General features: G+C 43.8%; 2 protein-coding genes across 16 annotated transcripts in view; both read right to left on the bottom strand.

Annotated features, from left to right (window-relative positions):
• The window catches only part of LOC6504024 (small conductance calcium-activated potassium channel protein), a 71,771-nt gene extending 61,650 nt beyond the window's left edge, over positions 1-10,121 (bottom strand). For 12 of the 15 annotated variants that reach the window (XM_044717140.1, XM_044717151.1, XM_044717152.1 and 9 more), the window contains exon 1: positions 8,599-10,119. The gene's annotated coding sequence lies outside the window, so the exon portion shown is untranslated. Of the gene's footprint in view, positions 1-8,598 lie in introns of all 15 variants that reach the window. The other 3 variants (XM_044717154.1, XM_044717153.1, XM_044717146.1) reach the window with 3 other exon arrangements.
• A 3,822-nt stretch (positions 10,122-13,943) lies between these two features.
• Positions 13,944-15,641, bottom strand: LOC123257502 (calcineurin subunit B type 1). The gene is made up of 3 exons (XM_044716780.1): positions 15,494-15,641; positions 15,196-15,268; positions 13,944-15,086 (listed from the first exon to the last, which is right to left on the bottom strand). The coding sequence occupies exon 3, from the start codon at positions 15,013-15,015 to the stop codon at positions 14,503-14,505; it is 513 nt and encodes a 170-aa protein (XP_044572715.1). The 5' UTR covers positions 15,016-15,086; positions 15,196-15,268; positions 15,494-15,641; the 3' UTR covers positions 13,944-14,502.
• Positions 15,642-15,818: the final 177 nt, after the last annotated feature.

Below are 15,818 nucleotides of genomic sequence, written 5' to 3'. Positions count from 1 at the left end.
AGGTCAGAAATGAAATGAAATAAAGCGAAATGAGCGGACGATTTCGTGCCAGGCAGCAGATACACAGATACACAGATACAGAGATACACAGATACATAGTTATAGTTACATCAAGAAGAAATACTTTTCGGGCTTCAAATTGGGTTAAAATTCTTTTTACTTTTTCCACATTTTTTCCCATTTTTTGGTTGGCTGGGAAATGCAATTCAATTGTTTATGAGCCACCCTGCTTGATGGGATTTGTGTCTAAAAATAGGGCTTCTTATTGATTGATTTGTCAGTTCCACAGCCCAAACAAATTGCCAGAAATATAGACCAGAAATGGAAGGGCTGAATCAGCAAAAACCCGATTCCCATTCATAGATGGAATCGGGGAATAATTGATAAACATCCCATCGCTCCGCTCCAATTTAATGCGATTCACTTCGATTTGGCCCGATGGCCGATGAGTCGGGCTGTTGAAAATTTAATCACTCCATTAAAATGATTGCTTTATCGCCCAGGTATCGCCCATAGTGGGGCCTGTACAGTGCGGCCCGGCGATTAACAAGCCATAAAGATTGGCCCAAATGTAAACTCAATTAAGGCTGTTTATTGGGCGATTGAGTTGGAAAAGCAGTGGATTATGATGTGGGGGGATTATTCCATATTCCATTTCAAGTTGTAAGCTTCTAATTTCATTCAGTAGATACCCGTACTAAGCCCCTAAAGTAATAACTACAGATGGAACTACCTTTCCATATTCAATCACTGGCCATAAGCCGGGCCAACTTAAATTGATAATTTACCTGGCCCCTGCTTAATGGCCAATCAAAATCGATTGCTCCGCACAACAAATCACGGTAAGCCACTGGCCACTGGCCTTTAGCCACATTGAGCCATCAATCGCCTTAAGGCTTTGAGCCGCACTGTACTGCATCCCAAGGAATGGAAATGAAAATAAAAGAAATAAGAGCTGGCAAGAGGCAAGAGGCAGTAGCAGGAGCAGGGAGGAGTGTGAATGTCCTCCTTGATGGTCAGAGGACATTGTGGGCCTCGGTAGTGGGCTTGGAATAAGTTAAACGAGTATGCAAGCCGACCATCCGACCATCCTGGGCAGCCTGGGCAGCCCCAGGTGACCCAGATGTCATTCAGCACTCAGCGCTAAAACATGGCCGGCAACACAACACAACTTGGCCAATAACAATAAAGGCAACACCAGCGCCAATGAACGGGCCACCAACCAACTCCCAATGCACTCAAAAAAAATACTACACATTCTAGAAGGATCATAACTAGTCCTGACTAAGTCCCAACTTAGTTTCTGTTTAGAACTAACTTTCTGTCATTATAATTAGCGGAAGAAACTACAAAGTCTTATGGGAAAAGTTGAATTATTAGCCGTTTAAGCCTAGCTATTAGTCCCTCTTAGTGACACCTCTTTTCTCCAAGTGCACACTAAAAAAAAAGAGGCTACTACGACACCGAGAGAAGGAAATTCTATTGTGTAATGGCCGCTTCAGGTTCTGCAGGTCCTGCCCATTGAAACCTGACAGCGTTGTTTAATGGCCAGCAGCAGGTCCTTCTTAGGACTCCGCCCCACGCCTCACTCCTCTCCCCATGTAGAGACCCTACTCTGGGGTCCCGGATACGGAACCCCTTCAATCCGTCGGACGTTTGGACGAGGAGGTTCGCATGTACAGATAAAAATTTATTGCACAACTCAAAATCAGAGGCGCCCAACGATCCACCGACCCGACGACCGACGCCCGAGTCCTTTTTGGCTTTTGTGTTGAAGGATAGCAGGAGCAGGAGATGGGGTAGGAGCTGGGGCCAGGACTCTCTACATAAATTTCATTTGCACAAACAACAAGCCGAGAAACAAAAAAGCGGGCACAGAAAATCGTTAACTTGGCCCAGAGCCACACTGTTATCCTGCACAATGTTCCCGCACAGAAGAAAAAAAACACCATCACAGTCCGAGAGGCTCTCGTAGATACGCCCAGGATAAGGATAACCAGAGTACCCCCCTTTTTCGGCCAAAACCTCGTCCTCGGTCCTCGGCCACCCCAACAACGACCTCGTTGCATTCGTCAAAAGTGCTGTTGGCACATTTTTTGTCTCGGTAGCGGGGGATCTCTGGGCCAGAGTTGAGGGGTCAGGTCACCCTCTAATTGCACGGAAAACCCTTGACAATCGGTGGGAGCCAGAGCCACAAAAGGGACTTGCAACCTGGCTACCTTGCAACCTGCAACCTACACAATATGCCACAAAAAAAAAACTAAATAAGCCGTGGGATTAAAAATCTCACCCCGACCCTGCAGCTGAAAATCTGGCAATTTCGTTGCGAAAATTGCATTTGAAATTTACATATGAATGCCAGTGGAGGAATCCGAACTTCAAACTAAATAAAAATGTAAATTCTGTTGAGGATTTTGGGGAGGGGAGTTGCTTATTTATTTTTTAATTAACACATCTAGGCCTGCCTTCATCGAAAACTCTGCTATTTTTCATCAAAAGTGTCCAGATTTCAGGACTCTCCCTGCTACTTTCTACTTTCTAATTGAAATGCCAACAGGATCCCCCGTAATTCCTGCTGCCTGGCATGCCAGTCAGTTTATAAAATGTTCCGCTTCTTGTTAAAACACACAAAAGATGTTAATCCACTTTGGATGAACCCCTGGACTTGAGCCGTCCGGCGGACGGATGATTGAAACACTTGCCTACAGCTACTTAATATTTTTTTTTTTTCGTTCAAAGTAATCTACCACTTGGTCCTGGGTCCTGAGTCCTGCCAAGCTGCTGCCAGCCAGAGAGAAGGCGAGGAGTGACGTTTTCGATATGGGTCTGACTTCTAGCCACCGCAACTGCCACGGGCAACTCCATCAGAAAGTGTCCAAAGAACAGGCCAGCTCACAATGGATGATGGACAGCCAGTCGGGGTTGTTGTCGAAAAAAAAAGGAACACATATACTGGAGGAAGAAAGGCAAGCAGGCAAAAGTCAGGACAAGTTAATGAAGCCATCATGGAAATAGGAAACCCTACTTACACCCCAAATGTGTCAGGACTAGGTAGCTTGCATATATCCTTGTTTCGGGACCAAAATCGGAAGGCAGGGAGAATTGTTTTGACAAGAATTGACATTGCTATCCGAAAGTTGTCGGCACCTGTCAAGATGGATGCCACCGATACCGATACCGCCCCCACCAGCTGGCATATACTGCCCCAAACGCACATTATATATAGTAAATATATGTATGTATATACCATATAGACATTAAACATGCACGATATCTTGGGCATCTCTTGTGTGTAAAACAATTACACATGCCTCGGCGTTTTTAATGGCCCCAGCCGGGCGGGGGGTCCACTGCCAGGGCTGACTCATAAGCGACTCAGCCATTTCCCTTCTAATTGAGTGGCTATATACTTAGCATATGCGGGAGCACAGCCAGGGCCAAGAAAGTGGTGCTAGAGAGTATCTGTATAAGGTATGAGGTGGGAGGTAGGGGGTATTAGGTCTATCCCTACGAGGGAAACATTTAGAGGTTCTTAAGATATGTCTTCAGAGGAGTTATTATATAGAAGGCACAAGGAGATGGTGTGCTGGGATATCATCTATAAGGCATAAGGAGATAGCATACTGAGATACTATCTATAGGTTCTAAAAAAGGTGGTATAATGAGATATTATCTAAAAGGTATAAGGAGGTATATTGAGATATATTCTATAAGATATTCTTTATTCTTTATAAAGATATTCTAAGATGATCTATAAGGCATAAGAAGAAGGTGAAGATAGTAGAAGATACTGGCATAGTATTCTAGTACAGAGATAAGGACATCGTACACTTAGGCATTATCTTTCAAGAATATAAATATGGTAACTGATATACTATCTTAAAGGTAGAAGGAGGTAGGTATATTGAAATATTTTCTATAACTCCTAAGATACCATCTCCTGCAGATATTATGCCGAGATACTATCTATAGAGCTTTCAGTTTTCTAACCTCAACTTGAAAAATATAATGAAAAAAGAATAAAAGCCTTTCTATTTTATATTATAGTTTAAGATACTATACCATACACCTTCAGTATCCCCTAAAATCCTTCAATTTCCAATTGTTTAAAGGCGAAACTAACCTTTTAAGACCAAAAACCACCATCTCCAAGCACAACTATCCTTCAAAAAGTTCAGAATCTTGAAAAATAATATTAAAATCAAACAAAGAATTGCTATTTGTGTGTCCTCTGGTGTCCTTCTTACATAAATGCTTATATAGACGCATTAACAATGTTTTCCTTTGCGCCAAGTCGAAGCTGTTAATACCCTAAGCCCCCTCCCACTCCGGGCTTTTGAAAAGGGTATTAGCCACGAAGACAGGGGTGGAGGTGGATGCCAGCAGGAGGGGGTAGATGGGATAGGGGATAGACCCGTGTTGGATAGACAGACGGGGAAATTGAATAAGCGAAGCGTTGGCAATATGGATATTCGGGTTCATTGCTTTGACATTGATGAGACAGGACAGGGGCGTTGGCAGAGGGGGCTGGCCTTTTCAAGATTCACTCATTTGGAGGAGGACGAAGGGGAAAAAAGGGAATTATATATTATTCAATTGGTTCTTCCGAGGGGGATGAGCAGAAGCTGACACTAAATCTAAATCTGAACTTGAGAAGCCTTTAAAGAGGAGACCTCCCAGTAGCAATCCCTTCGCTGGCCACCTAATTTGCATATTAAATCGAGAAGAACCCGATCCCCCCTTAACAGCGAGCCCCTGCCACCCCCTGGACATATGGACTTTGGATGGACTCGCCCGAATTAACTATGCAAGCTGTATAAATATTTGAACGAATTTCATGTCTCTCCGCTTATAATGTAAGCCGCAAAAATAAATGTATTTTTAAGTAGATGCAGGCAGCACACACACTAGTGTATATACACATCCTACACACCCACACCCACCCACACACACAAACAAAATCAATCAACAGTAAATGGACGCGTCAAAAATCAGCAAATGTGAAATACTCACCGACCCCACCGAGTCCACAAATCATAAAAAAAAGCAAAAAAATATACAGACACACATATATCTAGAGTCCCCGGAGGCGAAAGGTTATGCGGGTCCTGTGGGCTGCTCCCACTCGCTCCTGAAAACAGGACACCCCAAAGCAAATGAAGCGAAAAAAGGACGAAAAACGGGGGGAGGAGAAGGAGCAGGAGCCAGAGCAGGAGAAGGAGACGGAGAAGAGGGAAAGCCCGCAGGCAATCGATGAATTCATTTTTAGTATTCACCGAAATTGTTCAAACAATTATCGATATGAATAAAGGAGCCCGAAACTCCTCGGCTCTATGGCGATTTTTATGAATAGCAGCGCAGTCCTTGGCCCAGGACTTGGCCCAGGACACACTGGGACAGACGGGGAGTCCTTGTTGGCTCTCAGTTGTATGTATATCCTGGCGATCCTATTCATGAATTCGAGTGGCGAATTGAAAGGACTCAGCTGAAGTGCTTTTTTGCTGAATTAATTATCGATAAGAAGATAACGATGTTGTTTTTTTTTTTTTTTTATCAATACAAGGATACAAGGCTGATAAATGGGAAAAAGGACATTGTTGTTGAGATAAGATGGCCATTTTGGAGTATCTGAGGATGCAATTAGGGGCCTGGTTATCAAAACCATAATTTGTTATCGATAAATATCGAAAACTAGTACAGATAAACTTCTGTTCACTTTATTTTTTGATCAATACAAGGATACAGTATCTGAGTATCTGAGATACTGTATCTGGAGTATCTGAGGATGCAATTAGAGGCTTGGTGATCGAAACCATAATCGGTTATCGATAAATAATCGAAAACTAGTACAGTTTAGCTTCGGTTCACTTTATTTTGTTATCAATACAAGGATACAGTATCTGAGATACTGTATCTGGAGTATCTGAGGATGCAATTAGGGGCTTGGTGATCGAAACCATAATTGGTTATCGATAAGTAATCGAAAACTAGTACAGTTTAGCTTCTGTTCACTTTATTTTGTTATCAATACAAGGATACAGTATCTGAGATACTGTATCTGGAGTATCTGAGGATGCAAATAGGGGCTTGGTGATCGAAACCATAATCGGTTATCGATAAGTAATCGAAATCTAGTACAGTTTACCTTCTGTCCACTTTATTTTTTTATCAATACAAGGATACGGTATCTGAGTATCTGAGATACTGTATCTTGAGTATCTGAGGATGCAATTAGAGGCTTGGTGATCGAAACCATAATCGGTTATCGATAAATGATCGAAAACTAGTACAGTTTAGCTTCTGTTCACTTTTAAGTCACCGAGTCAGTGACCTTTAGAGAACTTTGAAGAGAAATATACAATTTCAAAGCAAAGATCTCTCGAAAGACGCAAGACATGAAACGAAAAAACAAATTAAGAAATCAGAAATGATGACTCGCGAGGCTATATGAGACCACAGAACATATGCCCCCAGTCCTTCCACCCACACTGACTCACTCACTGAGCGAGCGAGTGAGTGAATCGTAATGAGTTTTGAAATGTACACCGAAGGAGAACTTTGTGTCATTACGGGGTGGGGCATGCCCCACTGCCATCCACTGCCATTAGCATTATATAGTATAGTCTATATAGTCTGGGATGGATACTGGGAGGATGATGGCTCCGGTTAATTGGAGCGCATGATTGATTACAGTTTCCATTAATTACGCTCACTTGGCGCGCTTTTCTGGTCATTAACCATTCGAGATGTGGCAGCTTAGGCAGCCTTGGGGCAAGGTGGCGACATTTCAAATTCAAAAGATTAACAAAATAAATCTCGATTCGATCTGGAGCTGTCAATAGAGTGTTCCATCCATTAGGGAGCGTGCCCTGCGAGGCTGACAACTGGGAATCGGATCTATTTATGGCAAATTCCTACACCAGACCAGGCAAGATCGCAAGTGCACTCTCCTAATAGCTATGTATCTCCCAGATACCTATCCGCCAGATACACATACTCTAGACTAGATATAGAAAGCGAAAGCGGCGACATCCGAATGAGAATGCGAATGCGAATGATTTGCAAAAATGTGCCAAAAAATAAAAGTGCTAAGAAATGTGTATTTTGTGTTTAGATTTATATTTTCGTTTTTATATTCTGCTTTATTTCTTTCAATAGCGTGGAAAACAAGCACAATTGACAATCTATATACAGTCTGGCGGTTTTAATGGGCCTTGTTATTTACAATAAAGACCTAGTGGTGAGTCGTTAACAGTCCCCGGAATTCCTCGGTTGAGATCTCTAGAAGGGGATCTCTATCTAACCCACTGGATAGTAAATCATTTAGCTTCTAAGTTGGACATCTCGCCATCTCTGGCCATTCTGATGTTTGTTCTTTAAGTTTAAAGTTCAAGTCCCCGAAGGGTCTTAAAGTGTCGGGGTATCGCTCACTCAATAATTTATTTTTAGTTATTCGTATGTCGAGTGTAGTATGTTCCTCGGGTTCGACCACAAACTCAATTTGGTTCTTCATGAATTTTCCATGTGCGTCGAAAGGGGGGGTGTGGTACTTCATTGTTTGACTGAGTGAGGGCCACCCCCCTTCCGAAAATCTCATATTCCGTTTTGGAGGACTCTAATCCTTATGCATTTGCATGACCGCAGCACGTCATCGGCATCTGTTGGAAAGGTTGAAAGGTTGAGGGTTCGAGCATAAAGCATAAAGCATAAAGGATAAAGGATAAGGGACAAAGGATGAGGTATGAGGAATGAGGAGTGACGACGTAGGGGCCTTTTCTTGGTGCTGCGGCGTCCTGGGTCTGCCTTTGATTGCAGAGCACTCGAAAGCTCCTGTAACTGGCGCTACTGGAACAGGGCTCTTGTTGCGGTCCTGCGGTTTTGCGGTTTCTGGTTGCTCAGCAGCCACTTGCTCTAATCTGCATACTAGCCACCAGTGCACGGTGCAAAAAATCCCACGAATTCCATCCTGATTCCAAAAGAGTAGGCTTCATTACATTCAATTTGGGTTATTTAATCAAATTCCAGACAAACGGCCATGTCCTTTGAAATTTTAATGTCCTTACAAAATGCCATTTGGCCTTTTCGTGTGTCCTTTTCTTGTCCGTGTGCCCTTTCCTTTCCTTCAAAGTCCTGTTTGTTAAGTTTCTAATTAGTCCCGTTACAGTCGCTTGATCTCTCGGCTTTAACGGGACTTTTCTCTCTCTGCGTGCCAAATGCAGCTGCTCCAGCTCCGCCTAGTGCTTGCTCTTCTTCTTGCCCCGTGAGGAATGTGCACACATAACTCATTTAGCATTCACACCACTCTCTCCCCACTCTCACTCCCATTTTGACTCCCCTCTCCCAGGCCTGCATTGTTCTCCCGCTCTCCCTTGGCTCCTTGCACTTTGGTTACAGTTATTGTAGTTCGTGTTGGTATGCTGGTTTGCGGGGGGCGCTATTGTAGTTTGCGAATGTTGTGTTCTTCTTGTTTGTTTGTAGTTGTGGTGCATTTTAGGAGTGCATATGTGTTTGTGTGTGTGCTATCTCGCAGTTTTGATAAGCTTTCGGTGTTAGTGGTAGTGGTTGTGTTAGTAGTAATAGTAGGAGTGTGGTACCCACTTTGATATTTTGCGGCGCCTTCCAGCAATTTTCGTTGTAACTGTTGTTGCCACTACTGGTATTGTTGTTGTATTTGTTGGTGGTGGTGACCCTTCAGTTAATAGCCTTAGCCGTTGTTGGTGTCGCTCGCCTGATAAAATCGGCAATATTTGGCACGCGCGTGTCACTGTGCTGGTATACAACGCAAATGCTGCTGCAGCTCGTCCATATTGCCATTTATGCACTTGCATGTGTGTCTCTGGTTCTGACTATGTGTGTGTAGGTGTGTTGGTGTGTGTGTGAACGCGCGCGACAAAGACGTACCGCAAAAATCGGAATTTCTTTCTGGGAATGGGTTGTTTTTGGGGTGACAGGGGGGCGTATACGGAATATCGGTGGACTTATGTATCGGGAAACTGCAATAGTTGCCTCTTCTTTCTTTGTTGTTTTCGCTGTTTCGTTTGTTGTTGTTGTTTTTGTTGTTTTTGTTGCTGTTTCGGTTGTCGTTGTAAATTTTGTTGCTTTTTCTTTGGCATTTCCATTGGCCGCCTTGGGCGCTCTTTTTTTTTTATTTATTTAGCTTTTTTACTCTTGCACAAAAACTATTTATTAACTATAGAATAACAAGAAAAAAAATTGTATTTTTTATGTTTATTTTTATATATAGATGAGAATATGCATCTATATATACGATATGTACGTTGTACGACACCCACGACGCATATGACGGCGACGACTCCGCTGCTCTCGGATGCTTCCTTTACGCTTTTTTATGCATTTTTTTCTTTTTTGTGATGTTTTTTTTTTTTTGTGATATTTGCCCCTGTCTATTAATATAGCCTGTCCTGCTATGTTGCTTTTTGCTTCGGATGATTTTATTGATAGCCCGAGGGAGAGTTGGCAAACTTTTCAAAAAGTGCTAAGTGCCGATTGCAGTTAGCAAACGTCAAACTTTGCTCACCGCCCTCGGGCGCTCGCACAGTTTCGGCTCGGCTTTCTGCCTCCGCTCTGGCCTCTTCCTCTTTGACCCGCTATCTCCGCCGCGATCCTGTCACTCTCTCTCTCTCTCTGAATCCTAACTCAGTGCCGCTCTCCTGATACCGATCCTTGGCTCTCTCCTTTCTCTTTGTATTGTTTTGTATTATTGTTTCCACCTTACATGCGTTCCTGTGTGTACGAGTGCGTGTGTGTCTGATGTGTGAGTGTTGTAGTGTGTGTGTGTGAGCTCGTGTGTTGTTGTTTTTGTTGGTAACTGCTGATTAAAGTTTCGTTGGAGAGCGCGACTGAACTGAACACTGAACTGAACTCAACTCAACACACAGACAGACAGACACAGGCACAGACAGACACAAAACACGGACGGAGGGCGTCCGTCTCGGTCTCGTCGCTTTCACGTTGATGTTTCCGTTAGTGTTGTTTGTGCGATACTGACTCAATTTGTTGCTCGGCACCGTGTATATAGCCTGCCTTGCTGCCTTCTGCCTGCTGCCTGCTGCCTCTGCTGCTGCTTCTGCTTCTGCTGCCTCTGCTACTGCTGCTGCTGCTTCGGCAGTCGGTCGGTTAGTCGGTCTCTCTCCCTTTTGCCCACCGCTCTCCGGCATTTCTTTCGCTCCCAAAAGCAGCGGTGGCGGGCGCTAACTTTTTCGGCTCCATAAGGGGGATGAGGCGGGCCGAGGCTGAAGCCCGGTTTCGGGTTTTGGGTTTTGGGTTTCCCAACCAACCAACCAACCCGCAAAGGTATGCTACGGTTTATCAACGTTTATTTTTAACTTTGATTTCGAATATCAAATTTCTGTTAAAAGTTTGCCCAAAACTAAAAGAAACACTTCCCGTTACCCTTAAAAATTGTATTTTATTAATTAAGATTACGAAAAAAAAAATCAAGACTACATGTCGTATGAGTGATGTTGTAGGGACCCCTTGTTAAGGGACTCTGGACTACACCACTGTGCCGAAAAAGGAAAAGAAAAGCAAAATGCATGCAACTGAAACGGGAATCGGGAATCGGGAATAGGGAATAGGGATAGGGATGGGAAGCGAAAGATGGGAACGACTAACGGTAGACCCTGCAGTCAGACATCTTGGATTTCAAAATGGTTCCTTTGGAAAAACTTGCTTTCAAAAGAGGAATTTGAAAAACTCTTTTTCTAAAAATTACTTTTGAAAAGACTCTTACAATTTTGTATTTTTATATTTTTAAGTAAGCATTCCATTCGAAACCTGGAATTTGTGGCCTCTTTTTCGAAGGGTTAGTGGGTCAGGTCCTGGCTTCGGAATCGGGTTCCGAATCCGAATCCGAATCGGAATCGGAATCGGTCTGCCAGAGTTCCGTTGCGTCACCGGCGTTTGCTAGTTGCCACCTCTTTAATAAGGACGAAGGACGAAGGACGAGGCGCGTCGGTGGGATAGTGGGAATTGTGGGAATAGGGTAGATGGTAGAGGGATGCGGCGGTGTACAGTGTTGAGGTAGCTGCGTGGTAATGGTGAATTTATGGTCCTGTGGGCGGTAACAGATGGGCGAACCAAGAGAGAGAGCCAGAGCAGGAGCAGAAGCGGGAGCGGGAGCGGGAGAGAGAAAGGAAATGGGGGAAAAGGGCAAAAGGAGAGTGGCGCTAACGGTGGTTGTTGATGCTTGTTTTTGTAATTCCCATTCACATTGTATTTGCTCCCGCTCCCGCTCCCTCTCACCCCACACCTTCCGCCTGCACCTCCCTTTTCTCCCATGCGACCACCGCTCTTTGTCACCTACCTCCCCCCTCCTTTTTGGCGCTTTTTGTTTTGTATGCGTTTTCGGTTACAGCTCGAAACTGGCACGAGTCAACTTTTATCGCACAATACACACACATGCCACTCAACCGCACACACACACACACACACACATACAGATGCAGAGGCGTACGCAGGAGACACCCTCCCCCCGTTGAGCATTTTAATTCCGAACTTTAATTACATTTTCGAAGCGTCTGATAACTTTTTTTTTGTCAGCGAGATAGATCAAGGACTCGTGAAAAAAGATACTCTCTTAAAAAAAAATTAAATTACTCTCCATGGAAATTAATTTAATTATTAATTAATTATGTACGAGTCCCCTTAGTCCCCTCCGCCACTGCCGCGGAGACACACACATGGACATTGATTTGGCATTTGTTTTTGCAGCAGACCCGCTTTTGACTTAATGCCGCGATTATTATTGCGAAAACACACCAACCCACAAAGAAAACACACAAAAACAGAAAAACAGAATAAACTAAGAAGCTTTTACACAAGGCAGGTGAGAGGAGGGGGGATTGGTGCAACTAATGCCAGGGGCTCTGGCTGGGATATCCTGTGAGCCCCGAGATTCCGGGCTACTGAATATAAAAGCTGACAATTTTTTGGTTATATGATATCCCAAACCTGCCCGAATTTCATTACCAAAAAAAAAAAAAATAAATAAATAAAAGGTATATTGATTTGTGTGGTGGCACTCCCCTACCCCTGCCCCTGCCCCTCGCGCCATATCCCTTTGCCCAACAGCCCATTAAAATTCGGGAAAAAATTGTTATACATATTTTATAAAAAAAAAAAAAAGGCCTCTTTCGGTCTAAATAGTTTCCATTGAAGCGAAATAAGTTTGCAGGAGCAGCTCTCCCGAAAATGAAAAACTAAAAATACACAGCACAGAAATCAATAAGGGAAGATGCCAAAAGATATTAAAATATACGGGCATTATTACTCTATTATGGCCCCCATATTTTATGGCTCGACAATGGATTTTGACATCTAGTTTTGTATCTGTCCGTGGGATCCATGGGAAATTAGTAGTCCTGCCCCGGTGCCGCCTCCCGGGTGAATTGGAAATTGGATGGATGATAGACGATAGAGTCCGGAAAGGAAAGGAAAGGAAAGGAAAATGCCCGATTATTGGGGCCTGGCGCTGTTACGTACCATCCGAAAACTAGAGCACATTAATCAAAACAATTAATACCAAAAAAACCGAAAACCCAAAAACCGAAACTCGAAAAAGGTCAAAACCGATGCCGAAGCCTTGTGACGCAGCAACAGGAGCGCCCTGGTAGAGGGGGTTGGAAATTGGGGGCGGAATTAGACACCGGCAGGTAGGCAGGTAACCCCGGTATTAACCCTACTAATTTTCAAAATGGAAATACCAATGATGGGGGAGCGTGGGGCATGTGGCATGTGTAGGAGTTCAATGGGGCAGGGCCTAGGCGAAAATGATTAACGAACCAGCTTGCGACAGACAGCATATAATAATTTATTGATACCAAGCACACACACTCTCTCCAACACCCACACACACACACACACACACAACCTCACTCACACCCTGGCCCCCGAGGACTTTGGCAGGAACTACGAGGTCCTTGGTCAAGGCTCTGTTGCCGTACAAGTTCTCTATGGCACCTAGAAGCTAGTTTTTTAGTTTTTTAGTTTGCTGGCTTCCTGCTGGCACTGCAACAAAGTTTGAAGTTCTTTTGGAAAAAGTATTTTAAGGCAACGTGGCGTATACGTAATATTTTAAAAGACTAATCGGCGTATACTTAATATCTGAATATGTCACATGGCGTATACGTAATATTTGAAGTTCTAGCCTCAAGAGGATTGTTTTAATTTTTAATTATATTATTAATATTTATAACTAATATATTCAAGTATAGTATTATTGGGCAACGTTGCGTATACTTGTTTTCTTTATTTTTTATCTTTTTTGCGATTGCCTCTTAAAATATTTTTATAAAAATAAAATATAAGAAACTCTATGTTGTTAATATAAGTAATAGTTAAGTTTAGATTAATCTTTTCTGAAAATTCTTATAAAAAAAAAGTATATAGGATCTAAAAAAAGGGTTTTCAAGTCAAAATTATTTGAAAAAGTTTCAAAACTTTCAACAAAATCAATTATAATTTTAAAATAAATAAACAACTAACCAATAGCACTCGAATTTCTTCACCTGTATGACACCTCACAGGGGAAACCACACACCCACACACACACACACACACACACAAACAACACACACACCCCGACAGTTGGAAAATCGGTGACCTACAAAACAGTTAATCGTTGCCAACGGCCAAAAAGTGTTTGGTTGCGTTGGCCGCCTCGTGGCTTTTTTTCGAGGGTTCGTTCTTTATTGTTTTTTTGTTTTTTTTTGTGGCAAAGAGGAGTGGGATTTTTTTGGGAGCTCTGGAAGCTCTGGGAGACGAGCCAAGAGACACGCACGTGTTACCGAAGGCCCAGAGGACTAAGGGACTCAAGGACTGAAGGACCGACGGATCGAAGGACCCAGGGAGTGCGTGGCTAAGTGCGTTCGAGGACATTTGTAGATCCCCCAAGCCCAGCCCCTAAAATCGGATGCCTTTTGCTTTTTCGATAAACATTCTTTAATTTTTAGTTGTTGTAGACTTCATTTAATTAGTTTTTTTTTTTGTTTTTTTTTATACATACATATCTTATACACAACATTTAGTCGAAAGATGAGCTTAAACAGAACGTAGAGTTAGGATATAGTACAAACTAGAGTTAGTTTAGGACGATGTCTTCAATCTTGAGTCATCTATAGCATACTTATCAGGGCCGTCGCATGCAGGAGGTGCGAAGGAGTCAGGGGGTCGGGGTTCAAGGGCCGGTATGCTTGTGTAGTGGTCCGTTGCCGGTGGTTTCGAGCATTTCTATAAACAACTACCAATAGACTATGTTCCTGTTGTGGACTATTCTGGATTCCGGATTCGGGATTCGGGATTCTGGATTTCGGTGTTTTTTTTTTGGCACCACAGACCGCAGACCGCAGACCGCCGACAGACATACATACATACATAGACGGGATCCATTTGCTATATGTATTTACTAAATGTATATAAAGCTGAACAGGTTGAACGGAAGGTACACACACGCACATTCAGAGTTTCAAATTCGGACCGTCCTTAGACATCGACGACCATCTTCTTGTGGATGTCCGTGTTGCCGACTACCGAGCAGAACTCATCGAAGGATATCTTGCCGTCCTCGTCCTTGTCGGCGAAGCAGATCGTCTTGTCCACGATCTGCTGCAGCTGGGTGTCCTTCAGATTGTTGCCCACCATCATTTTGAGGACCTGGAACAGCTCGCCATTGGATATGTAGCCATCGTTGTCCATGTCGTAGATGCGGAATGCGAAGCGCAACTTCGACAGCTTGTCGCCCCGGACACTGAACTGGGAGACGCCCTGGATGAACTCCTTGAAGTCCACCTCGCCGTTGCCATCAGCATCGAAGATGTCGATCACCCGCTGGACGAGGGGATTCTGCTGCAGCTCCGGCAGGGACATGAACTCGTCTATGCTCAGGGCACCCGAGTTGTCCAGATCCAGTTTGCGGAAGCGCTTGCCCAGACGTCGGATCTCGTCGGCATCGAAGTTGGAGCACATGTCCATGGGCAGGGAGGTCTCGTTACCCATCTTGTTGAGGTTTTGTGGTCTAGGTGAGGTCAAAGGCTTCTCAAACTCGACAAATGGAGTGGTTTTTTGATCTGTGGGGGTGCAAGGAAGTTAAAAAAAACCAAACACCATGTTATAGGAGAGTGGGAGGTTGTGGGTGGTGTGTGGACTATAGGGATGGACTATAAGGATAGAATATACCTCGCTACCCTTGGATACTTGGATGAATATCCTTCAGATCCTGCAGCACTCAATCCGCTTCTTAATCCTCTTGCTAGCAGGGAAAAAAAGTTTGAAAGTAATCAGCATATTTTTAATTATAGCTCGATTGTATCGATTTTCCAAATCGACGGGGATTTTCGGATTTTCATTTCCGTTTCCCGTCTCTCTTCCGCTCCGGAGTAGAGACTTGAAGGGGGATTGCCGATGGGGGATTTGGAAACTACAATCCCCCAGAATCTGGGATTGGGATCTGGGATTCTGGGTCCTAGATACTTACCATAAATAAACAATCCAGTTGCGATTCCCAAACGAAAAACTCCCAAATGAGACTCTCTTTTTCGCTCGACAGCAAACACACGACTGCTGGACGGGAGAGAGTTTTTCACCAGCCGTTAGCCAGGGTCCGTGCGAGAGAGGCACGGAGAGAGCACAGGGATGCGTGTGCGAGCGAGTCGGGGCGCGCAAAGCTACGAAAATGAGAGAGAGAAAGAGAGTGGAACTGTCAAAAGCAGCCAGCTGTTGCTTGCCACCTGTTTTACAGGGGGTTGTTTTACCGTTATTGTCCAGAGCACAGCGTTGCCAGCAGTAATTACAGTTTTCAG

The sequence above is a fragment of the Drosophila ananassae genome, chromosome XL (genome assembly GCF_017639315.1).
Source record: "Drosophila ananassae strain 14024-0371.13 chromosome XL, ASM1763931v2, whole genome shotgun sequence".
In the NCBI taxonomy this organism is placed as follows: Eukaryota; Metazoa; Arthropoda; class Insecta; order Diptera; family Drosophilidae; genus Drosophila; species Drosophila ananassae.
The sequence above is the reverse complement of the archived record's forward strand: the minus strand, read 5'-3'. Positions and strand labels throughout refer to the sequence as shown.